Here is a 27600-nt window from a genome sequence, read left to right on the forward strand (position 1 = left end):
AGTGAATTAGGACATTACATGCTGGAGTCCTTGTCTTTGTCGATAATCTCTGATCGTTCCTCTCTGTTCTCTCTTTCTTACATCTTTATCTCTGAGATGGCATTCATTAACTTTTTTTTTTCTCTCTCGGGAAATACAGCAAATGTACATTTAACTAGCAGACAAACTGTGTGACAAACTGTGCAGAAACAAGTTGTGTGTTTGGTGATACTTGTTGCGTTATTTTAAAAGCTGAATTTAAAATAACCTGCCATTTAAAGAAATGCCAAAGTACCACAACTGCAACTTCAGTTACATCTGCACCCTGAATGCGTCACGAGAATGAGAAAAGGAATGTGTTGAGGGCGTATGTAAACCTGCGATATTTTTATTTTTATTGTTGCTGAGCAATGCTGTCTATGCTGTCACTGGAAGCGATGTCAGGTTGTAACACGTGAAAATATCACATAACACATATGTGAAAGTAATATATATTAACCTGCCTGTCAGACTTGATGGCTCATCAATAGAAGGTGTTGGAATGCTAATTCCAGTCAACTTTAACCCAAGTACAGTACTGTAAAACAAATTAAAAAAACAAACGCATTAAGAAAGTTTCATGCCATGGTAAGAGTTGCATTGTGACTCATTTATTTATCTGGTTTTATACTCACATGCTACTTTTCTGGCCTTGGCTAAGAAATGGCATAATAAATTAACCAAAAACATGCTACACATAGCAGCAAACACTAAAATCTGTGAGAAAGTGTGTAGATTAAATGAAACAACTTTGAAATGAACCGATACTAAGATTTGCATGACACTGACTCAATCTTCAAATCTCCCTCTTTAAATGTTGTCCATCTCTGGTCCAGTTACTCAGCTGAGACACTCTAGATAAGCACGTCCTGTAGTCCAAAGAGTGTCTTCCTGCATCCAGAATAATCACACAGGTGCAAACGCAGGACTGTCAGCTTCCTCCCTTTGAAAATGATATTGTGGCTACATTTGCACCTCTACTGGCTTTGTGCCTGCATAAATATAGAGGACCTTACTCTTTCCAGTCCAGCTGCAATAGCCTTGCTGTCTGCCATATTCATACTGTCTGACATTTGGATGCTTTGCCCTCCACGCACCTAACTGGCTTACTCTGTTTGGTAGGATGAGCCGAAAGAAACTTTGCTTGTTTTTTGTTGAAAATAAAGTATTTTACGCAGCTGTAGTGTACTTTATAGCAGAAAACAGTCACTGTGGTTGCAGTGACTTTGTCCCTGACCCCCATCCCCCCACCCTAGATCCCCCTTTAAAAAAAAACAGAAAGTCTCTTTATGATCTGGAACATAAAACACTGTCAAAGAGAAGACGCCATCCTCTATCGCTGCGTACCAGAACCACCCACTCCTTTAAGCTTCGTAAATGTCAGCTTGAATAACGCCAGACCTTGATGAAGAGTGAACAGATCTCGTTTTAATCAAGCATCTGAGAATCACTTTAAGAAGGTGTGATGAGGTAAAATAGGGTTAAAAATACCGTCAAACGCATTAATGGTTTACATTTGTGAATCATGTTGTGAATTAATTATGGCATCTGTTGATTTTCTAGTGTTAGCCTGATAGAGCTGCATGCAGTTAGGTGAGGGAAAATATAAAGAAAATATAGGAAACAGTTACATCTAGAGGACATTAACTGCACATGGGAAAAACAAATAAAATAGAATAAAATTACTAGAAATGCAATACTAAGATTACTAAAAATGAAACTATTTCTTAGCTATTACCTACGATAATTCCATTTTGTGCCTCTTGTGGGCAGAAAACTTGCTGGTATGGCAAACCTTTTTATCAAACAGTTAGTTATTTACACAGGCGGGAAACAGGGAACAACATTATGATTCATTTGGAGTCATATTGCTGTCCACCTGGGAAATGGAAGTCAAATATATCCCCTTTGGTTTTCGGTCCTTTACAACTCCTGATGGAAACAGCTCAGAGGGTTTAATACAGACCCAGAAATTTGGTTCAGGATGCTTCAAGTCACCTTATGTGAGTTTTTGCTTCAATACCAGGGAGATAAAAAATGGATTTTATGTTTAAATATGTAACAAAACAACAAAGACCTAAAAAAAATAAATAAAAAGACTGTTGCCAAGTAATACAGAAAAAACAGCAAAGTCATTAAAACTCCCATAGGCTTAAAATTCACTTAGCTGCAGTCTCGCACTGACACTAATAGATTCCTAGCATGCAATGAGAGATGGCATGAGCAAAACAGAGATGAGGCACTGTATATCCGAAGGCTTATCACTATTCTGCACAGATGTGGCTTGTGTGCGTGTCCAACTTGATGCCTGCTGATGTATAAATGGTGTTCTCTTCTTTGTATATTCTTCAGGTGGCTGTGACAGGGGCACCCCCGGGGCAGGACCCATGAGGAGTCATAGAAGATGCTCACAGCCTGGGCGCTTCTGCTCTTCTTAGCCATGTGGGTGAGAAGCACCTTTGGTGGCCCGCTCTCCTTTCGAATAGGTAAATTGCAAAACATAATGGCTTCCACTCTATACAGTGCATGCTTTTCATTCTACTTGAAATATCAGTGAATGAGTACGTTTAAGTTTTTAATTGTTGAGTGGGAATTGACATTTTGTTGCTTCAGAGCTGTCAGCTCAGATAGCTGGATACCCTAATCTTTGCAGTCTCCACAGTCTCGATAAAACTGGCTGGAGGAATTCAATCACAAATGTTGAAAAGTAGCCATGTTTCCTCACATGGCTGTAACACATGGCCTGAGGTATCAACAGGCTACAAAATCAATGTGTGAATGTGACACAGTCCTAATTGTCTGTAAGATACTACAGAACTACAGTCTATAACCTATAGTTGTTTTACAGTCAGCCACACAACAGTTAATGCACCATAGACTTTCATGACAACATTATAGTTTAAGAGTATCTGGCTGGTACAAACTTAATACTATATATACTGTTTACTGTTTGCTGTTGTTTACTGTGTATGCTGTGTACAGTGATACAGTATAGCTTTAAGCAATTAGCCACTAAAGCAAGCTTAGACCCAAAACAAACCTATTATTCTAACTCTGCACATACCCACCCTTCCACCTGCATATTAAACAAAATTTAAGGTGCATAATTAGACGCGTGTCAGCTGACCTATCAGATACATTGATTACCTCTCTGTTTATTGCAGCTCTTTTAAATATTTAACTATAAAAGTAATCTGAGCATTGCAAAAATCTGACTCTTATCCTAATCTTGCCCTTTTTTCACTGTTGTAAGCGGCACTTGCAGCTCTGCAACTATTTTGACTGTGACTGTTGGGACTATTGAACAAACATTTTAAAGCAATTGCTAAAATCTAGCAAAACCACTGCAGTACTGTGGTTCTGGAAATAGTGGCTGATCGGTGGACCAAGACTAGATTTTTCACTGGAGAGTCTGCTTCAAAAGTCACATAAACTGCTAGAGTATGCTGGTAACCGATGGAGGTTGGTCCATCTTGTTATTATTCTCCTACAGTCAGCAGCTCTCTGACTCCCTGTCACTTGCTCCCCGTCTACCAAAAGTGTGATTGACTGTCTCTTCATTTATGTATAGAACCCTTGTCTAAGGTTGGAAACGCTTGTTCGTGTGTGTGTGTGTGTGTGTGTTCCTGTCTAGCTATCTTTGTGAGAACCAACAGTCACTTGTGAGGACACACAACCCAGTCCTCACAAATTTGAAGGCATTTAAAGGCATTTTTGAGGATCAAAATGTGGTTTTAGTGTCAAGGTTACAATTAGGTTACGGTCAGGTTTAGGGTAAGGGTTAGGGTTAGGCATTCATTTTTAACAGTTAGAGTTAGGATAAGGGGCTAGGGAAAGCATTATGTCAATGAAGGTCCTCACTAAGATAGCTGAACGGGGTTGTGTGTGTGTGTGCACTACATATAGAAATTAATAGCATTAATAGTGAAACTGAGATAGAGATTCAGAATGACATTGATTCTGCGGCTCCCAAACTGTTCCCTGCTGTGATTTCTCAGTGGTCAGCTTTCAACTGTTCTTTTAACAAGAACACTTGAAAGTGAGATCTGTGTGCAGGTTAGAAGGGTGCAAGTTAATAGCACAGAAGCTGTGTACAAATGGCCATGTGGTTATATTAAGACTATTAAAAAAACAAATAAATCCAAAGGGTGCATTAAAAATAAGAGTGCCTCTTTAGATGATGTACAAATGCAATTCTAATTGTTCAGAAGAAAAAAAAGAAAAAAGCTCATGGCTGATAAATGCACATTGGAACTGTAATGTGTCATCCTTTCTTGATCTTTTGTCTTTTCCCTTTACTTCTCTTGTGTGTAAAAGTCTTTTTATCTTTCCAGTATTTTGAACCTTGACGAAACTGAATCAGTTCAAACTGTCATTTTTGAGCGCTATCACCATCTCTTATTTTTGAACAAGGCATTTATGTATCACTCACTGTTTTTCTACCCTGTCTGTTCTGTCTCATACAGTAGCTCTGTCACAGCACATCTGCTGTTTGCAGAATTTTTGCTGGATTGTCACATAATGCCCCAAACCATTTTCTGTATTTTGAAAACAGCAGAGTTTCAGAGTTTACTCTATCAACACAACCAAGAACAAATCATTCCTTGTTTGTGAATATCATCTGAGAAGTAGTTTGCAGCCGCATGCCTTTTCTTTCTCCCTGTTTTCCCTACCACCCTCCACCTGATTGTACCAGCTCCACAGCAGTGGTGGTTTATATTTATCTCAATGTTGCATCGTTGATGGATAATTAGGTGCTTGGCCTGTTTTTGTACATTTCTTCTAATGTCATCTTTGCACAGAACCCCATTCATTGCTACTTTATTCCAGTACAAGGCATAGATATGCAAAAGTACAAACACGCAGCCACATATACACGTTTCACAACCCACAGAGGCACACAAACAAACACATAACCCAAAACACCACTACAACTCTGCCATTTGAGCTGCAGGAGATGGTATTTAACATGGCCGTCCCTAGAGTCCTGCCTGGCTGGCATAATGTCACTGTCTGGCCTTCTCTGAATGTGTGAGTGCCAAAAACAACCTCCTGTCCCTCACACATTACCACCAGGACCAGCTAGCAGCCAGCAGCAAGCTCAGTGTAGGTGAACTGAGGAACTTCTCTTTGTGTCTGCCATGTTCTTAGCAAATCCAGGGATTAGGATCTACTTTTGTTTGTAAATTAATTAAACCATGTGATGCAAAGTAAGTCTATTTACTTCAATTTTGATAAGGAAACATGTCTTCTGGCATTTTTACTGCTGCCTTGTGGTGGGGAACAAATTATGGGATAAACAATGTTTAAGTTGCAGTGGAGTTGTGATATCAGCCTGGGAAAGTACAAATTGATTTTCCTTCATTGTTCCTTTTTAAAAAAAATGAAAGTAATGACAAGTGAAGCCTTAACCAAATAAAAGAAATAAAAGAGGTGAAATCAATCGCCAAAATACAATTATAAAAGAACAAAAAGAGAAAACAAGAAGACAAACTGCAAACACTGCCTAAAAATGCTGGTTCACTACCATATGGTGCAGCTTGTTGCTGTGGGTGGTATTCAGCCATTAGTTAAGTGAAAAAGTGTCTCCTGTGTAATTCTGTTCAGCTAATAACTTGGTACTTATGCTTATTTCCAGACAGTCATCTCCTAAACACACATTGCTGTTATGAGCTGGTGTCTGCTTTTTGTAATACAGAGATTTAAAATGTAGAAAAAAAAGAAGAGCTGAGCTATTCAGGACCAGTGCAACTTCAATTTCAACAGAGTCCCTAAACATCTAGCTGGGTTTATAAAGAAATTTAATCAATGCCTCAATATAACCCATGAATAACGACTGCATACATCAACATAAGGCTTAGCTCATGGACAGTGCTCTTTTAGAGCATAAGTTAAGATGAATGAAATCAAAATGACAAAACTGATAAAATGAAAAGGAACTTACTGAAATAAGCTGAAGTCTCTTTCTGTCTTGAAATGAGAAAGATCCTTTAATGCTGTCTCTATTATCTACTACCCAGGTAGGACTAATGGGGAAATTATGGTTCAGCAGTGGTGTCATGTGGGCAGTCTGTTGGCAGTCCATGGGCAGCTTTGGACTGCCTTTCTACCTGCAGAGAGTGTCTGTTGTTAGATTGGGGACAGAGCCAAAAATATGTGGTACAATTTGTCTACAAGCTACTCTTTCTTCTGCTGTTGTTGGTCCATCAGCCAGCTGAGACAGAAGTTCTTACATCTAAAGAGCTGAAGTGAAACCAAGTGAAAAAACAGTGTCCACTGTAGTCACTGTCTGTGCTTTCTTTTTCTTTTCTTTTTTTTGGGCAAATCTCAGCCTCTCACCAATGCATGGCGAGCACCGTGCAGTTGTGATTTTGGAATATTTTGATGAAGAACTTTAGTGGCAGCTGACCAGCTGCCCCAAAAGGCTCTCCTCAGGAAAATACCTCCATGAACAGACACAACCAAGGTACCATAAATGAAGCATTACAGTGCATAGCGCTTATCTGAAATCCAAAGGAATGGCTTGACACACTTCTACACATCTTCTATGATAATATCATTGGCTATACCATTTTAAAGACCATCCTGTATCTCCCTGGCTTGGCCTACCATCAGTGGTTCTTCAGAATCTTTTCTTCTAGTTCAAAAACCAATCAGGATTTCCCAGCACTAAGAACTAGTCCTCACAGTTCAGGGCCAGGATGTCTTTGTTGTGGTCTGTCACCATCACAGAGCAAAACCGTTACACGATTAGAGGCAGTAATCTCACCAGGAAGAGGCAAACACACTTCCTGTGCATAAGGTCGTGTCGCACATAAACCTTACAGCAGCCCCGAGAACATAATGTGAAACAGCTCTAAATTATTAAAAACGGGTTTTAGTAGCTCTGTCTTTCACGTGGATTTCGCTACAATTAGAGCAATATTCAACAACGCTACCAACATTGTCTTGCCCTGCAGACTCTCCATTCTGGCTGGTTTAATAGGAGAATATGAAAGCAAATTATCCGCTCCTCATACATGAACATGCGACATAAACATTAGTATTTTTTATATATGCTCACTTTTTTTTTTATTGGTGCTTTATTTTATTAAGTCACTTTGCATTATATGAAAAAAAGTATTAAGCCACACTTAAGGTATTTTCAGAGCCATTGCTACAGGTGTATAAAATGAAGAGCATCTAGCTATGTAGATGCTCTTTACAAACATTTTTGAAACAATAGGTCATTATAAAGTGCTCACTGACACTGAGCATGGTATAATAGCATGCCACCATTGCAACCATTGCATTGTATGTAAAAGTATAGCTGACGATCTGCTGGCTCTAACTGCTTCTCTGGCACAAACACTGCGCTGGGAGCTTCATGGCATTAGTTTCCATGCTTGAGCAGTTCCTGTAGGTGTACTACAGGAGTACTATATGTACACTGTACTCTTTTATGATGTGGTTTTCTGAGGTGGCAGCATCTCTGCTGGGGACAGGAAGAGACTGAACAGGCTGATCCGGAGGACCATCTCTGTTCTAGGATGCCCACTGCACCCAGTGGAGGTGGTGAGAGACAGGAGAATGGTGGCTAAGCTATCATCCCTTCTGGACAACATCTCCCACCCCATGCAGGAGACTCTCAGCACTGAGCAGCTCCTTCAGTGCCAGGCTCACGATGTGGGACAGAGAGATTTTGCAGGTCTTTCCTCTCCACTGCTGTCAGACTCTACAACAAAGACTTTGCAACTGACCAAACACACACATCCACATCCACACATGTGCAATAGCAATAACACTAAGTGCAATAATCTTTTTCTGACAACCTTGTATTTTACTCAGTTGCATATAGCATTTGTATTCTATTTTTATTCTATTGTATATACTATTTAATTTTATTCTATTCTACTGTGTACAGTATCTTATTCTTATCATCTTATCCTATTCCAGTGTTTTTCTAATTGTTGCTATGTAACTATGCACTGATCACGTTCTGCTGTAACAAAACAAATTTTCTACGTGTGGGACTAATAAAGGTTATCTTATCTTATCTTATTATATAGGGAGCCCAGTACTTTTTTCCATATAGTGTATTTTAACTTTGTGTTATTGCACTGCAAAACCAGTAAGCAATTTGTATAATTGATTGTCTTTGAAGGTAATTTCAGGGATTGCATAGCTTGTCAATAAACAGCTTGAACAGCTGTTTATTGACTATGTTATGCAATGGCTGGCAGGGGGATGTATGAAAAATAGATATCTCACTCCCTGACATTTAATTGAATCATCGGTTTCTTATTATATATGTCCTCGAGGATAACTCAAGAGGCAAGATATCTATTTTGTTGGCTTTATTCGCACATTTGTTATTATTTTGTCAAAGTGCAATAGAAAGAAAAAGAGAGAACGACGACAATGTTCCCCACCATCTTCCTTCAGCTGTCCCAATGATCCCCAAGTCATCAGTGATCAGCTGGGATATGTAATCCCTCATGCATTTTGTATGTGTCTGGTGGTCTCCTCCCAGTTGTACATGTCCAGAGGGAAAGACCAAACGGCAACTTTAACAGATGCCTGAAAGTTATTAATTTGATGCTTCGAGAGGCAGCAGTTTAGTACTGCGGTTAACCCAGGTATTAAACATGCTTAGCACATTCTCATTAAGATTTGCTTTCAGTTTAGCTTATTCAAAACATCTAAATAACATACGGATATGTACGTATAGGGGGAAAAAACGATCCATTTGAGTGAGCTGTTTTTAAATGTTATCATCTGTCAGTGCAAAGCACACCAGTAACAAAAATACCAGCAGTTTTTAAAATCCAGAAAATGGTGTAATGGCTCTACTTCTAGCTTGGTACTCATAGATCTGCTTTGCCAGATAATCAGATAATAGCAAACATTTTTCTATGTGCGTTTGTTACTGAAGTTTCTCAGTTCTAAGCATTAAATAAAACAATGTTTTCAATTAAACTCTTAAGAAGACAGCTGGAATTCTTGTTTAGCTGACAATCAACTGATTTATGTAAATAATCTTCAATCAAATTTGAATCATTATTAAGACAACTTAATGTCATTATCAGAGAAAATGAAACTTCATACATAGTAATAACGAAATACTCACATATGCTGCCCTAAAGTTGCTGCTGTTCTCACAGTTAATGCATGAGATCCAGTCTGAGGAGTGTTGAACATAAAATGTTCAGATTTTTTACATTACTCCTAAAACACTTACAGAGCATCCCGGACTACTGAGGGGGCAGCAACAGGACTATCTCCACAGGAAGAACTCAAATCGAATCTTTGTCTGCTTCTTTGCTCTCTTTTCCGAAGTCAGTGGGAGAACACGATAGAGGATTCTCGGTGGGGTAAATTCAATTGGTTTTTCTTTCCCAGCAGCAGAGTCTGACCCTGCACCATCTACCTGGCAGGCTGGCATCATGCAAGCTCTTAGTGAGGAATAGTTTGTTGTGAGATAAATGTATTGAATACAAAATGTGCTGTCATCATTAAAATGTTTAATAAGGAATACCGCATCCTATATGGGCTCAGTCATGTAGGTCTAGAGACCCGTGGTAACCACTGGTTGCTAGGGACAAATGTGTATTTACCCAACATGCAGGATGTTGCTTGTTGTCGCTGGGTGTCAAAGATGATGCTGCAACAAAAACCTCCTTGTGATTGCTTTGGTTTCCATGGTTGCCCGTACTTTGTATAGAGACTTGCCTGCTAACACTCACCAGCTACTTATTAAGCAGATGTCAAACTGTAGAAAAGGCAAGGCAAGTTTATTTATATGGCACAATTCAACAGCATGATTCAAAGTGCTTTATAGAGACATTAAAAAAACAAAAACAAATAAAAAGCATGATTTAAAATGGAAAGGAACAGTAGATAAAATCATTAGTTAAGATGTAAGTTTTGAAATTTAAGCTTAACAGTAAAACAGTGTGGATTTGGTGCTTTATTCAAATGCAGCTGAGAATAGGTGAATCTTCAACCTGGATTTAAATAAACTGAGTGTTTCAGCTGATCTGAGGCTTTCTGGGAGTTTGTTCCAGATATATGGAGCATAAAAGCTGAATGCAGCTTCTCCATGTCTTGTTCTGACTCTGGGAACTGATAAAAGCCCAGATCAAGATGACCTGAGAGATCTGGAAGGTTCATACTGGGTCAGGAGGTCACTGATGTATTTTGGTCCTAAACCATTCAGAGCTTTATAGACCAGCATCAGAACTTTAAAGTCTATCCTCTGACGGACAGGCAGCCAGTGTAAAGACCTCAGAGCTGGACTGATGTGGTAAACTTTTCTGGTCTTAGTGAGGACTCGAGCAGCAGAGCTCTGAATGAGCTGTAGTTGTCTGACTGATATTTTAGGTAGACCTGTAAAGATGCTGTTACAGTAATCAAGCCTACTAAAGATGAATGCATGGACTAGTTTTTCCAGGTCCTGTTGAGACATCAGATCTTTTATCCTTGAAATATTCTTGAGGTGATAGTAAGCTGATTTTGTTATTGTCTTAATGTGTTTTTCTAAGTTTAGGTCTGCGTCCATCACTACACCCAAATTTGCAACACAAAGCAGAAACAAAGACTATTCACCTCCAAAATAAAAGTATTGGAATATGTTGGTTTCAGTAGCAGAAGGCAGAAGTTTTACTCTGAAGGGGAGTAAAACTACACACATACTACTTACTACTTACTTACATATTTTCTACTCGAGCACTCAAAGCACCTTATACAACATGTCTTATTCACACCCATTCAAATAAAGACTTTTTTTCCATGCTTAAGAGCTTTCTATCGTCCACCCACAATCAAAGAGCAACTTAGGGTTACTATCTTGCCCAAAGATATTTGGCATGCAGACTAGAGCAGCCAGGGTTGGAACCATCAACCATCACATTAGTAGATGGCCTCCTGAGCTACAACCACCCCAACATTCTCAACTTACACTTTGCATTGCACTTTCTCAAGTTTCACCATCACTGATGGTTAGTCACCAAGTGTTTGTGGACAAGTGGGTGTTTTTCATGTAACCAAAACAGCTGCAAAGAGGTTTTTGATGCAGCATTTTCTTTGCAACCAGGTTGCCAACTGCTCTCTAGGCTTTTGTGACTGCGGTTGGGTTGGGTCAGGTTGGCTGTAGCTCAGGAGGTAGCGTAGATTATCATAATCAAAAGGTTGGTAGTGTGATCCTTGGCTGCTGCAATCTTCAGTCTTGGGAGAGATCCCCATGATCTCAGATGTGTTCATCAATGTGTACAGTGAATATTAGATACAAAGCACTTGGGTGTAGGAAAACGTGCTTTGGTAAAAAGCATGGCCTCCTATTTTGGTGCTGAATTTTGACAATAGAAATAAATCATTTGCTGCAGTACCAGTATTAAAAATACTGTATTTCTGGAGAGAGTGGGCTCTAGTTTGTGTGCTTGTATTTGTTCACATCTGTGACCACTGTTATGCACTGTATGTGGCTCCAGACACCAGGGGCATGTAAGGTGGATCAGCAAAATTGAAGCCCACAGGTAGGGTCTAATAGTGTAATTAGCCCTGCTGAGGTAATACCCACAAGTCAGCAGCATCACACTGTCACTTCCCTCAGTTCAGCCCCATCTACGCTCACAGTGACTTATTAAGGCTGGCTGCTAGAGCCACCATGGCTGAGTCATTGTGCCCTTGCCTCCAGTCAGGTTCATTCTGCCCTCGCATGCTCTGATTTCAGCTGGCATCTATGAACTCATTTAACACACTGTTACTGGAAGAGCAGAGAAGATAGCGTGTCCGAAAGGAAGGAGAGTAAATAACTGTGAGGGAAGCATCCTGCAGTGCTTTGACATATCATTTGAATTGTAGCATTGGTTCCTCTGTGGTGAAAAATGCAAATGTTGGCTTGAATGGATGCTAAAGCAGAGACCAAGATGTCCAGCTGAGGAGCCACAAGAGGAGATTTAATGATTAATCTCTCTGCTTCTAATTAGTATGGGAGCCATTAGGTTAATGACACTCAGACATGTGTACTCACGGAATTGAAGCCACAGGGTACATTTTCAGCTAAACCTCTTTTTCGGCGACCACCTGTTACAAGAGTCAACTCAAACTGCTCAGTTTTCTTTGATTCGATCTGAGGCCAACAAAGGTAATGAGGGTATATCAGAAAGAAACGGTGCTTAATTACAGAATACCGCATGTGCAGAGAAAGAAAAAGGCTCTTTGTTATAGCATACATCAATCATGCAATTGGAAAATGTTTGTCCAGGACTGTAGAGAGGAAATTATGAGCAGAATTAATCCCACATACATGCACATACAAATCCATCCTCAGGCGCTGACTGAGGGGGGAAAGTTTATGATTAATCTCCAAGGTTTTAATTAGCGGGGCAGGTGCTGAGACCAATCATTTAGTTAATGGCAGGAATGGCAGATAGGAGTGATGTTATGCAATTATGCACACTATTTTGCTCCTGAGCCAACCGCATAAATTATTCACCAAATCTGATAAAGTCACAGTGAATACGTAGCGCGCTTATACTTTAGTTTTAACCACACACATCCCAACAAACACACAAAACACAGCCTCCTGAATTAATGTGTTCTCCACAGATAAGAACAAATTGAAATAAATATTGCCCATTTGGTCATGTGCATGCACACATACCCTAAATGCACTCTAAAAAAAAAAACCCCACACGTTAGCTATTATCAGCTACACACAAACATAAAAACATTTACACTTGAATTATTAACAAACTAATTACAAGCTGCAGGATGATGTTTGAGGATGTGTAATGGGGCACTGCCACACGCTGAGGTGGAGGAATGTGAGAGCGAACAGGGTTGCTATCCTTTTCAGTTATGCGATGATGTAGAATGAAAGGTATAACCAGAATCCTGGCTGAAGCTTAAATGGAATCAGGGCCTTGGTTGTTTGTTTTGTGTTGTCATCTGCTCACGTGCCAGCCTATAAAACAAACAGTAGACCAAACAGCATTTATAACCCTTGTGATTATGGCATTAACCAGCTTCTTATCTACTGCCAGCCTACCTCTTATGAAAGTCCTTGCATCAGAGATGGATTGCTTCTTCTGACACGGTCTCACGCCTCGCTCTGCCCTGACATTCGTTTCTGTTTTAGCTGTCGCGTCACTGCAGCAGAAAGATCTTTATGTTCTGTATCAATTTTGCACTTAGGTTATGAAACATAAGTCAAGGAATAAAGTGTGAATCAAGTGAGCATTATTTTATATCTGAAATATGTAAAATTGGACCCTTTAGCAAGTAAATTATCACACAGAAATAATTGTTAAATGCCTTTAAATATAAAATGTGAACTATGTCATTGGAATACTATTACTAAGAGATCTTGGAAAAGGGAGGTAGTGATTACATGAGTAGACAGATAGATATGATGTTATTGTGTACTGATGCTCAGTTGATGCTAAAAACGTTGGATTGTCTCATAATTACATTACTTCCTTTACACTTTCTTAAGCAGCACATTCCTGAATTGCTTGCAAGTGGTCCAGAATGCCACTTTTAGGCCACGGTCTATTTATACTGGCTCCCTGTAGAATTCATAAACCAACTGATTGTTAAGTTCAAATACTCAGAGGCATACATGATGAGTCACCCACCTAAGCTGTAGCTCTGTTTAGGCGAGGTATTTAATCCACAATAACTAACACTTAATACTTTGGCCTTTATTTTCTCCGGGGAGGAATCAGGGACATTTTTTTCATTGTTTATTTCTATTCGTCCCACATTTGCACCACACGGCGCTGCATCTCTTCGACAAGGACATCAATTTCCTCTTAGAAGTAGCGGTGTTTGTGCAGCAGATCTTGACTCTCCTCATCCATTACAGTCGGGGCATGGTGGAGAGAGCACTGCTTTTAAAGGGAATTAGAGGAGATGATTTGATTATTCGTGATTGATGTCAACCCCAAACTTAGTGTAATTTATTCTCCCTGTTCTAAACCATTTTACACCTCCAGCACGTGAGCACCATGCCTGCGTTCTCAAAAGGAATTAATATCAGTCGTTTTTTTCAGTGATTGTGCTTATGGCTCGATTCATTAAAATATAGTTATGAATGCTGTGAAATGCCCTGCTTTTTTCCTGTGGAGAGCTAGAGGGGAAAAACAGCTTTTGTTGACTGTGCTTTGATTAGGGTGAAATAAAACACAACATCAATGCCAGGTTAAAATCCATGCATATACTGGCTCAGATATGCAGAGAATCATATACAGAAGCATCTTCCCTCCCTAAATGCAATGATAGCAAACTTTTCTGATGTCCTCTCATCGAGCTGCTTGTTAGTCTGATGCAGAGATAATGTTTTTTATGCATAGATGGCTACAGCAGTGTGGTCTGCAGTTACAGTGTGTTCTGTAACTGCATGTCTTCAACACAACAATATTATCGTTTAAACATTCCTGAGTCTCAGTACCTTCTATATTGAAATTTTAGGGAAACTGCCTGCCTCATAAAACTGCATGTGGTCACCATTTATACCACATTTATGATAGCACAATTTTATTAGAGGCGTACTCTGAGTGTTCTGAGCACCAAAAGTGTTTGGTGGTAGTGCAAAGAAAAGATTTGGTCTGAATAGAGTTCGTATGAGTGAGTGGCCTGAGTGATGACGGTTATTCAGGCCATGGGTCAGAGTGGTGAGAGGTGGGGTGTGGGGGAATAGTGTTTGTTAACAGTCCGAATGGCCCAGGGGAAGAAGCTGTTTGTCGGTCTGGAGGTGTGGGACCTTATTGACCCGAGGCGCCGAGCAGACAGTGGGTCGAACAGAAAGTGGGCGGAGTAGACAGTGGTTTTGCAGATCTTCTCAAACTTTAATGTACTTTTCTGCATTCATGATTCAGAATCAGAATATAAAATGGATTCTAATTCTAATTCGGAATCAATAATCCAGAAAAGTACAATCAAGTTTTGATCCAGCATACAGTACCATGTGGAAAGTGTCTTCATTCGGACATCAACCAAAAATGAAATATCTCACCAGCACCCAAGTACACACAGGTATCACGCTGTTTGATGTTTAAAAGGAGTATAAAAGCCAGTAGTTAATTAAACACTGGGACTTGTATAATGTCCAGAGGTGTGGTTGTGACAACTAAACATTTTTAATTTCAATAGCTGTAGATTTAGATTTTTTTTTTAAAATAAACTGCCTCTCTGATTGTAGTTACTTGAAGGTGTTTATTGGTGAAGTTGTGTATTCGTATCAGCCACATTATGTTTTGTCAAAATTTCCTTACATATCCATCCTGCTATGTTTTCCGGTTGTTTGAGCATGTATTATTTACCTTCATGTTAAAGTAGTGAAGCTTTGACACAATGAGTACGGTGCCTAAGTGCTTTGAAGACTATTCCTGTGTAAACACAGATGGGTAGGTGGAGTTGCTCTGTCATTTAAACAAACAATATAATAAATGAGGAAAGTAATTAAAGCGATTGAAAGGAGAACCTCAGGTTTTTTTAAATAATGAATAACCTTAATATTGTGCTGTAATACAGTCGGTGTAAGACCATAAAAGAGTACTGCAAGTGTTTTAGTGCATATAGTTATTACATGGTAATGACCACAGATGGGCTCAACAGTAAAAGCCTGCCTTTAATATAAGCCTGCTTCAAATGAAACACTCAGTCTTCTTTAATGTAAATTGCCTGAAGTTTCAGACTGTTTCAAATGATGCAATACTTAAAATGATTTATTCAGTACTTAAAATTACTTATAATATAATTTGTGACTCGTTTCCTGTAAAATACCCTGAAGTTATACACAACTTAAATTTACTTACAGTATAATTATTTCTGCTACTTTGTGAAAACTTGAATTGTTACCCTGTTATTCTACTGTATGTATCAGGAAGGTCGGTAAATACAATATATTATAATTTCAGGTAAAATACATTTGAATTCCTTTTAATTATAATGTGCTTTGACTCAATTAGTTACTCATCCAACATATATACAAATAGTAAATACTATAGTATGTTATATAGTCTACACTCCCAAGCTTCCTTTGTTTTCTGACAGATTTTCTTGCTCATTTTTGTCATTTCTTGTGTTGTTTATGCTCTTCTTGTGTGGCCCATGCGGGCTGCTTTACAGACTCTGCCTTCTTGTCTGTTCGCTATTTGGATTATTTACCTCACTGCCAGGCTTTCTGTGGATGACCTCTGCCTTTCCTCTGAATAAAGGTTTGGATTTTGGAGCTTTTTACTTAGTTTACCCTGCACTTGGATTTTTCATCTCAGCGTTTATTGCAGATGCAGAATCCCTACTTAAGTGTCAGGCGGAGACGGGGAACACTCTGCTGCTTTGTATGTATCGACATGACACAACCTCAGAGACAGTAAATGACCTAGACATATGTGGCACACTACTCCATTCAAATGTGCACACACGCAAAAAGAAAGATTGTATTTTTGTGCTTTGGCAATATTGTTTCTGAAAGCTTTCGTGCCAATAAAGCTGAACTGAAACGTAAAATTTAAGCGGAAGCCTATGAAGGAGATGCACAATTATGAAACCATCTGGAACTAAAACATAAACCATTTTTAAATTTATTTTGTCGTCCCCATATTACCTTAAACTGTATAAATAACAAGACAAAATAATAAGTAACAAGCATATACACTATTATCTGTAACCTCAGATGCACATATATACACACAACTAAATTGTGTCTTTTTCTGTTCACCACTGTTAGTAAGGCGTAAAGGAGATCACAAATGGCTGCCATTACAGAGAAACATCCGAGTCCAATTTATGCTGTACAAGAAGTTTCAAGCAACCAGTCACACTTGCCACACATTCAAAACGTCCTTGCACTATAGATGTAAGTGTTGTTGTTTTTATGGCCACAGAAGCATACATTATTCTGCAGCTCAAAGTAATGGCAGCTATGCTGAAGCTAATGGCCGTTGTTTTGGATCATCACAGAAACTTTGTTTGGGATTTGCTCTATTACCACAGGAAAACACAAGGAACAACTGAGATTAGTGATGAGATAAAGCTCAGTGTTCCTACCAGGCAGTTTCACACACCCGAGCAGCTGTTTTTTTCCCTCCTCTCCTGTTTTATTTCTGTGTTTAGTCTATGAGGACAGTGGTGTAGAGGAACCCCCATTGGCCCCTTCTTCACTTGCCTTTTTCTTGCATTTCAGATGGATCAATTCCTCTAGCACAGCAAACCTTAACTGCTGACATTTGGAGGTTAAAGGGTATCAAGTTGTGTCCCTTGTGCATATGAAGACCCCAGATGCTTATTTTCACCTGGCAGCAGGAAGCTTCATGAAGGTTCACTATATCCCCCTGTATGTGAGCCCTCTCCCCTACTGAAAGCCTGACCTATGAGCAGAAATTGCCAACAACAGGGATACAGTATCTCTTAAGGTGCAGTGAAAATGGGAGAATGGATGTACTGGGGAAAGGCGTCTTGGGGAGTGTTCAGTACTTGCTTGCAGTGTTGCTATAAACTAAAACATTTTACCTGTATACTATTGAGTGTTACTGTAATTATTAAAAACAAACAAACAAACAAACAAAAAAACTAAAAATAAAGTTAACTTTTTGAGAATGGGCACTTTTTAAAGAAAAAAGCAGCTGTTTACCTAACAATATGGCCAATTTCTATATTTTTTTCAGTAGCCCTAGGCTAGCTCAGAGCTCCAGAAAATTGTGCTGGACCAACATTAGCAAAATAATGAAGGAAGCCACTTTTGTTTGTTTTGTTTAATCCATTAGTAATGGTGAAAAGCAAGCACCTCTCATCTCAGCTGGGGTCAGCCTGACACTCCCTTTGGTCGTTTACTAAATACGGATAAATTATTTTGAGCTTGATTACATTTGGCACCTTTGGCATTTTATTCATTAAACAGATTTAATTCTTTAAATACAGTTTTTTACAGACACACACATCACAATGTACAAGTACAAAATATTGCCTGGTCGCATCCTGCTTTAGTCAATGTGCCTTGTGCCATATTTTCATCCATATACTTGTATTAGCATTGCCAAACCATATGCACACACATAGATACATACAATAGCATACAATAACACACACAAAACTCTTCTCCCTTGACACCACATTCTGCCAGTCCCTCTCCATTATGCCTCACCTCTGATCATGGCTCACAGTGAAGAGTTTGGCGAGCCCTCAGAGCACCGCCGACCCAGCTGCTGCCAGACTCTCTGCCATAACAATCAGATGGCACAGACATCGACAGCTGCCACCTTTGCCTTGAGCACCACCTCTGGCTACACAGATGCCTGGTGTTGTGTTCATGTGCACTGGTTCCACTTGTGACTGTGTCGTAACACATATGTGTGCACTAGCCTGTAAATCTGTGGCATTGCCTACTGTTCTATTTTTGTCATTCATCCCCATATGGTATATGGTAAATGGTAAATGGCCTGTATTTGTATAGCACATTTACTAGTCCCTAAGGACCCCAAAGCACTTTACACATCCAGTCACCCACCCATTCCCACACATTCACACACTGGTGATGGCAAGCTACATTGTAGCCACAGCCACCCTGGGGCGCACTGACAGAGGCGAGGCTGCCGGACACTGGCGCCACCGGGCCCTCTGACCACCACCAGTAGACAACAGGTGAAGTGTCTTGCCCAAGGACACAACGATCGAGACTGTCGGAGCCGGGGCTCGAACCGATTACAAGGCGAACTCCCAACTCTTGAGCCACGATCACCCACTTGGTAAACTTATTTACCAAGTGTTTGTTCGGAAGGGAACGCTGCTTGACTAATAGATAACTAACCCCGGGAGGGACTAGTACCGGGGATGTTCCCAGTTCTAAGCAGAATCCATGTATACAACATGTATAGCAGGTTATGAAGACAAAAGGAAACCTCATCAGTTATAACACTGTGAAAGAAAATTTGTTAAAAAATAAATAAATTCATATGCCTTATTGTTTGTATTTTGCTATGTTTCAGTGATTCAATAATAACAAGCTTGAAAGTCAGAGTTTGGAGTGACCAGATTTATTGTTCAACACAGCCTGAACTCTCTTAGGCTAGCTTTCATGTCATTTCATTAAGTAGCCTTCAGGAATCGTTCTCCAGCATTCTTGAAGGTCATTCAAAGCTCTTCTTTGGATGTTGGCTGCCTTTTTTGTTCTTTACTCACTCAAGATGATTTGACAGTGCTTCAATAATGTTGAGGTCTGGGCACGCCTCTCTCGTGACATCCTCCTAACATAATGATTATGATTTGATTCAAAAATGTCAAATTTGGATTCATCATTCCATCACTGCTGCCACTGCTTTCAGTCCAGTTCATCTGTAATATGGGATACCTCAGCCTTTTCTCCCTGATTCTTTCAATAGTTTCAGTGATGTTTCATTTAGGACTAGACAGGCTGCTACTAACAAAGTGCCTAAAGATACAATTTTAATTTGGTTCATTCCTAAAAACAAATCCAGAAATGCATACAACTAAAGGTATCATTAATGGAATAAAAATATCCTTAATGATTATATCATAAAACAATCTCTTCATGTTTACTTAGTTGTTGTTATATCTGCTGATTTTAAATGGACTGTTGTATTGTACTGTTCATCTTAATAAAATCCAGTCATCAGATACCCTGTGAGGAAAGAATCACGCAAGTGGAAATGAAGGAAAAGATCAGATGGAGGACAGGGTACACGTAGTGGTGAAATGACACATTTCATAGCTCAGCATCAGTGACATCGTTGTAAAGTACAGGCACAATTAAACACAAATACACATATATAACTGGGACTGCAGGCCAGTATGGCAGTCTATCAAGTGTGTACAGACAGCTTGACTATTTTCACTGCGCAGCCAACTGTGTTATTAACTCGCTCTGTGCTGAATCAGTTGACAGGTCTCTGGGTCCCATTGAGTGTGTGTGTGTGTCTGTTAGTGTGTGTGTTTGCATGGCTTTTTTTCCCTCTCCTTCTTTGCCTCCCAGCTATCACCAGCTCCCTCGCTGTTCAGGGTCAACGAAGATTGTCCCTCTTGTATTTCTGCTATCTCCTTACCTCAGATTACACAAAGTGCAGTCCTGTAGGAAAGGACCATGGATTACAGCCCACTCCTGCAAACATGTGTCCAGTAGTGTCCCTGGATCCCTCACCTTATCAACCACATATGCACACCAACTGGGGCTCCCATGAGGGCTCTATATCCACTGGTCTTCTTAAAACCTCATGGACACAAAGCATACTATCCTTTTTGTTTCTCTTTCACCCACACTGAAGTAGAAGTGCATGTGTATACACACCCATAACCCCCTTTAAGCAGTGTTTTCAGCACCAGACTTCAACATCAAGAGAAACTAATGTGGTAAACACTTTGAGTCTACTAGTTAGATTGTAACTAGTAGACTCAAAGTTACATTGTAACCATACATTGCTTTAGCTCAACCCTTGCGAGGAACCTTAGACACATATTCAGCATTTTCAGCCTCATTTACAGTATGGAGCTCGGTGTCTGTGTATTTGTTAACAGTGTAGATGTGCTGTGGTCACGTCCCCACACGGTGTTCTGTGTCCCATGTGATGTTCAGGTAAACGTATAATGAGGCAGAAGTGACCCTCAGCTGAAGCACTACATACCAAAGCAAAAGCAGAAACACTGACTATGAGTTCTAGTAGATGGAGAAGCAGAGAGCATGAACTACAACATTTACTGGTGAGGGTGGTGACGACAGACTCTACTGTACTTGTCGCAGAGTCCAGCATTGTTCTCCCTGGAGTTTTATTAGGCTAGTCTATGGAAACTTCGCGTTAGATACCTTCTGCTCCTATTCAATTCAACCCCAAAGCTCACAAATTACTTCTCCTGCTGTTTCTCCCTCTAGACATCTCTCCACGTCTTTTCTTCCTGGATCTCTATGTTCCCTTCACTGTTGTTATCTTTGTAGTCTTTTCCAAAGTTCTTTTAGTCTCATGAGGAAAGCTCGAAGCCCAGTTGGAGTCTCTCATAACATCCTGTTCGCTGAGAAACCTCAGAAACCTCACCAGTGTCTGTCTCTCAAACTACGCTTATAATCTAATCTAAGTGATGGTTTCATAGATGAATTTGGAATATTAGAAGCAAAACATGGTCACAAGATTGTGCTATTTCTTTTATTTCTTTATTGTGTTTTTGAAGATTTAACAGGCAAAGCAGCGCAAGAGAAGCGGAATGAGAAATAGGACTGTGAGCTACACTACATATCTGTGCTGATCCTGCTGAAGGGCCTAAGGAGCTTTAGTTTTGTGTCTTCCGGTGATGGATACTCATAGAGTCCATGACTTTAGCCGTGTCCCTGCCTGCCCTGTTGAAATGTTGATAAAAAATCGATGCTTCTTGTGTTGTGCCCATCAGTCAGAGTGAGGACATGTGACATGCGCTGCATAGTGTGTGTCTGAGAAAGAGAAAGAGGAAGAGAATGAGGGCCAGCGAGAGGAAGAGGGAGATGAGTGATTGAAAGCAAGGTTATTAAAGTCATTTTCACGTGGTGGATTATATTGGAACATTGCCCTAAAGCAACAGGATGAACACAGGCCCTGTGTGTGCTGTTAACCCGTTGGGGTGGATGAATCTCTGACCATTTTCCAGGCTGTCACATCAAAGGCTATCAAAGATACAGCCTTATATTTATAAAAATGTATTTTTTCCCGTTCACCTGTGGTTATGTGTGGCTTTATGAATGAAATCTGTCTATTCTACTGACAATCATCGTTCTCCTCTCGCAAACCTGTGTTGGCATGTTATATATAGAGTCAGACCATATCTTTGTAAACCTTAGCATCATTTTTGTCCACTTTATCTGGAGTGTGCAAGCATAAGTGGCATCCTTCGCTTCTGGATCTGTCTTCCACCGGGGCCATCCTGTCAACCTGTCATCTGATCTGTGTGCTATTCAGCTACACGCCTCCATTTTAGACAGAACTGCAGCACAGTTTGTAGCAATTTCCCAATCAGACTCTGCAGAGAGAAGAGGGCTCTCGCTTCTAAATCACAGTTGCCCATTTAGACCAATTGCCAAAATTGCACCAAAACAACATTCTCCTAAAATTCTGCTTCTTTACTAATTTGAAATAATATTTTTCCAGCAGTGTCTGTGGTATGACATTTGACTTTTTCTGATCACACTAATACAAAACGGGTAAACTGATATTGTTATTTTCTCTCACTTTAACTAACAACATTTAAACCTCAAAAAGTTGATTGTGTTCATCTGGACGCAGCATTTTCAAACATTTTAGCAGTCATCCAAGTGACTTCTTCAGCCTCAGCTAAATGCCGGTTTCCCAACATTTAAACTGTAGCTATCCATCTATTTTCTCAACTGCTTGTCCAGTTCGGGACCGTGGGTTCTCAGCAAAAACAGAACAAAAACAGAGGGTAAACCCTGGTCAAGTTACCCCACTACCACAGGGGGAATGGACAGAAAGCCTTTCACATCTATGGCCAGTTTAGAATAGCCGATTAACTTAACATGCATGAATTTGGACTTTGGAAGGACGAAGGAGTACCCGGAGAGAACACACACACAGCCACAAGAGGAACATGCAAACTCCACACAGAAGGACCCAGGGCCTCCTCTCTGTGAGATTATGATGCTACCACTGCAGCATAAAATAGTATACCAGTAATGCTTGTCATTAATCACACACTCACTTCCAAAAGTTAATGATTTACTATCAAAACGTTTAATTTTAACTTCTGTTTGAGATCTTGAATAAGGTAAACAGTGGTTATAAAGGAGCGGTAGATTCGTCTTCAGTGGTTTATTATGCTCGCCAACAAATGGATCTAAAGCTCCAAAACAAAAACAGAGAGCAGCAGAACAAACTGATTGTTAAACTCTCACAATAACCATGAACTAATAATAAAAAAGCTCATCAATTGATTGGCAGATTGTTCCCGTTCTTGATGCACTATAATTGTACCGAACTGGAGTCTGGATTGACCTTTGCGTTAGAGGAAGCTTGTCTAAGGTACATTGGACTGTTATAAAAGAAGTGGTCCTGTCATCCACTGTAAAAGATCTATTGGAATAATAAAGGTCAGTTTCCAGCAGGTTAAGCTATCATGTCAAAATGGCGAAAGCCCTTTTCAGCTTGCATGTGGCTGCTTGAGGTCAGCAGCCTATTTAAGTGCGTCTGTGGTTACATACACAATACGATTATTTCGCACTGTTGCTGCATATGATGCAGTGTGTGTGTCTGTAGTTTTTAAGTAGAGGGCAAGCTTTTCGTTTAATTTAGTTCACAGGAGATGACGTCTTAAAAATTCTTTCTTCTTCCTTTGTCGACACCACCGTCTTCTGTTTGCCTCCTTTCCACTCATCTAAATGTCTGCTGGTCTTCCTTGACCTTCCAGACAATTACATGCCAGTGGCTCTATCTTCTAGCCCAGGCCTGTTGAGGGAGATATACTGACTGACAGGTAATGACACCCACTGAGAGCTGGAATTCCCCCAGGCTCACTGCCTGCCTGCCTGCCAGTCGGTCTGCTTGCCTCTATTCAATCCCCAGGGTCCAGAAGTCAAACTACAGCCGCCACATCAACGCTGTTTTCATCAAAATAACTCTCATCATCCTCCTCCTCACCATCATCATCGTCCAGATTATCCTTGCGCCGTACACATCAGTGTATAACAGTCAGCCGTCTCGCTGTCTGTCTCTGACAGGATCTGTCAGTTTGTTGCTCGTTGCAACAGGTCTGCCCAGGGTTTTCCCTCTGTCACCATCACTTCCTGTCACTTTCCTCCTCTTTTTCTATTTCTATCCGTCTTCAGCTCTCCCTTAAAACCTGTTTCCTCTTCCTGCGTCTGTCAGTCTGACTCTCAGGCTCAGCATTAACGATCATTCACTTTCACTTATTTTAAAATACCATTCATGTTCTTTTCCCGCTTTCCTCCACACATGCTCAACCTCATTTTAACGGGATGAGCCAGTTACTTTGAATTAATTCATCCTGTGTCACAGATACTGATGAGCTGGCTGTGATTTATGCGAGGATAAAGTAAATGTCTGTGTAGATGTACGGGCACGTATGCTTGTATGAAAGACAGGGACGGAGACGGTGGCATAATTCATTGAAGTTGTCTTGAGACTTGATGGGAGCCTAGGCTGAGCACCAGGTGCTGCCATTTTCTCTGAAGTGATGGAGTTTAAATTTTCCTTTGCCCCCACCGGAAAACCAGACCCACAGCTATTTTGCCGTGAATGTCGGGCTGCCGCAGTCAAGAGACTGAATATACATTCAGGTGTGAAGGCACTTGCAAAGGTTAAGAGATGTTCTAAGAAAAGAAAGAAAAGAGACTGTTCAAAGGCTCATTAACACTCACACACACACACACACACACGTATGCAAATGTGCATCCTTTGTGTTCTATTTTAGTTTTTAGACTCAAAAATTCATTGATTTTGTTTGATTTATTAATAGTCAAATATTTTCCCCTCTCACTCAAATAATCTGTAACTTAGAAAATCAAAGCCTCATATTTGTATTGGTTCCATTAGAATCTTAATCTGCTAGTACAGTCTAATCAAAAGGAAGAAAAAAAATTTATTCCCATGTTGTGCTTTGTGTGGTTGTGTCATGTACGACTGTCTTACACGAATCTAAGCGGCACAGGAATTCATAAAAATCGTGGAGCACTGATCTATCCGTGTCGTCTTTCTTCCTCCTTTTTGCATTACTGGCTCTTGTCATGGCCCTCCACAGGCTCTACAGCCTTTACAGAATGATCTCCGCTGTTGTGTACGACTTTTGACAGAAGCTGGCAATCCACTACCGAATACATATTTCTATTTCTGTCATCATGTTTAACCCGGAGCGATTTATCCTTCCATGAAGGAATGAATGTTTTTTTTCTCCTTTTCCTCAAAGCCTTATTCCACTGCTACCACTTCAACATTTCTTAAACCTCGATTCCTGAATTCAGTTGAAGCGTCACATTCATGGCAGTGACAATGACAGAGCTGTCAGCCAGCTTATGATCGGTTGGCTTCTGAAGCCATCTGTCTGATGGAGTAAGTAAGGTGTTTTGGGAAGGCTGAAAGTAGCAAAAGGTAACTACTCTTTCACATTTGTTTTTGCATCAGCTCTAAGTTTAAGGACACAGCTATTACTGTTAATGGTTAGAATTTGCTCACATCCTCCCCGGTGAGTGATTTGCCATCACCTCGATGGTTAAAACTCTCCTATGAACGTCACTCCCACTCTTAGCAGCACAGACTTTATCAATAGGTGTGTAAGCAGAATTTGTTTTAAGGTATTTCACTGCCCTTTGAAGGGAACCAACGCTGCAGGCCATGTTACTGCATGAAAAACACAGCAACCTCATTAACTTAGGTGAGCCCACTGCTTTTGCACACCAGGGTGCAGGCGTAAATATCTGCAGCACTGTATGATAATAGTGCTGCATGAGCCAATCAACGCGCACCTTCCTGCTGTAACAGAAAAACTGCAATTCTATTTACCTGGCAGTTTTTACAAGAGTATTAAATATCGATAGAAAAGCAGTGTTTTTGCATCTGAGAAGCCACAAAACTCACAGACTTATTACTTGAACCTGCTTTGCATTTCACTGTCTAACCAGTACCTGTTTAAGCGTGCCATTATCACCTCTGCAGTTGCAAAAATGTGCCAATTGAAAGTAGAGTGGAAAGTTCTGCAGGTGTTCTGGCAACGATGCGGTAATTTTTAAACAAAGACAGCCATTTAATTTCAGTAATGATCGGCATTCTACCGAGAGCAGTGCAAAGTAGTGGGTCAAACTCAACCTGACCTGATGAGGGAGTGTGAAGGAGCGAGTAATCCACTCAGAAAAATAATACGGTGTGGGGTAAGCACAGGTTTTACGGATGTGTTTCTCTCGTAAATGGGATGGCAATTTAGATCAAAGAGAGGCGGCTGAAGGAAAATCAATATGTTTTTGATATATGGGAGAACTCTTCTATGAGAAATAGCTGGGGACTGTGTGTGTCCTCAGAGTGTCCCAGTTTGTGTGAGACTACAGGTACTTATTAAAGCCATTAAAGTCATATTGTAACATTCAGTTACAATAGGCAATGTAATAGCTTGAATCCTAGAGAGAATTTTAAAAAAGAATGAAATGAAACTGCATAAAAGTCTTTGTGTCCGTGCGCAGTTCAGGAAGACACGGAGATGCTTTTTTTCATTGTACATTGATCACCGAGTAGAAATGTGACAAAATACTTGAAACAATGCAAACACATATCTTCACTGTAAAAGAAAACACATTCAAGGAAGTACCATATTCTGGATCTTTGACCCAGTGATTTAAGTTGTATTTTGATGATGTCATAAACGATTTCTGGTTATTATAGTTTTTGTAGTTCCCTTTTTGTGATCCCTGTCTGTTTCCCTAGTCGTGTCCCTGTGTCTGTCTCTGTAATTAGTCTTTTCTCCCCAGCAAGTCATGTTTACATCCCACATAGCAGACAGGTCTGGCCCAGATTTGGTGTCTGCTGGCTGACTTCTGGCATGATAAGAGGTATGTCATCCAGATATGGGCCAGGCCTGGCGTAGATGGGACTGTTTATTTGATGGCATGCCATATCTGGCCCAATTATGGTTTGGTTTATGTGGCCCAGGCTCATGGAAAACAGGTCTGGCCTGGATCTGGCATCAAGCTGGCACCTGTGACTGACTGGTGTCATGGCAGGGTGTATGTCAACCAGATGTGGGCCAGGTCTGGCAATGAGGTACTATTTATGTTCCTATTTTCCTATTTTAGTTAGAAGACCCAAATGCCAAGTTGCAATACTGCTATGGTAGCCAACATTTCAAATGCAGGTTTGACAGGTTTGTGAGTGTGCACTTTATCCAAAACCTAGTGAGGGTTTACTCATGTTTACCGCTGGGTGGCTGTAGCTCAGGAGGCAGAGCAGGTCACCTACTCCTCTGAAGGTTAGTGGTTCAATCCCTGGCTCCCCCAGTTTGCATGTTGTGAATGTGTATGAATATAGTTAGTAGGCCCTCAGTTTAGAGAAAGTGTGTGATTAGCTGAATGTAGCATGTTGTATAGAGCACTTTGATTAATCTGGGACAGTAGAAAAAAGGGCTATATAAGAATCAGTCCATTCACTGTCTAAACAGAGTTTTGTCATGTTACTTTTGCACTATTATGTTCCGGCACATGTTGTTATTACATGGCTTGATTAAGGTACACATTAGGCTGACATCTGGGGCCAGAGCTGAGACCGCTCTGGGCCAGCACAGGGCCAGCAGTGTGTCTGCAACTGGCCCATGGCTGCACACAACTTACACAAGGCCCACATACTGCAAAGAATGACGGCCCTTTGGTGGCCCAGATCAGGTTTGCCAAAGGTAATCCACTCATGGGCCAGCAAAGGACCACCAGTGTGTCTGCAACTGGCCTTGTGCTGGTCCATGTGTGGGCCACCTCTGGCAAACCAGATCTGGGCCACCAAAGGGCCGTCATTCTTTGCGGTATGTGGGCCATGTGTAAGCACATTGTGTGGGCCAGATCCGGGCCATACCAGTTTTGCTATGTGGGATGTTTGCTTATAAGTTCTCATGTCTTAGTCTATG

General features: G+C 40.4%; 1 protein-coding gene across 3 annotated transcripts in view; it reads left to right on the forward strand.

Moving 5' to 3' along the window:
* The window catches only part of grik4 (glutamate receptor, ionotropic, kainate 4), a 330883-nt gene that overhangs the window by 153730 nt on the left and 149553 nt on the right, over nt 1-27600 (forward strand). For all 3 annotated transcript variants that reach the window (XM_040008873.1, XM_040008871.1, XM_040008872.1), the window contains exon 3: nt 2371-2504. In XM_040008873.1, the coding sequence (XP_039864807.1) occupies nt 2423-2504 (82 nt within the window). In that variant the 5' untranslated portion in view covers nt 2371-2422. The remainder of the gene's footprint in view (nt 1-2370; nt 2505-27600) is intronic.

This window comes from Simochromis diagramma, unplaced genomic scaffold (genome assembly GCF_900408965.1).
Source record: "Simochromis diagramma unplaced genomic scaffold, fSimDia1.1 OVJJ01000344.1, whole genome shotgun sequence".
NCBI classification, from domain to species: domain Eukaryota; kingdom Metazoa; phylum Chordata; class Actinopteri; order Cichliformes; family Cichlidae; genus Simochromis; species Simochromis diagramma.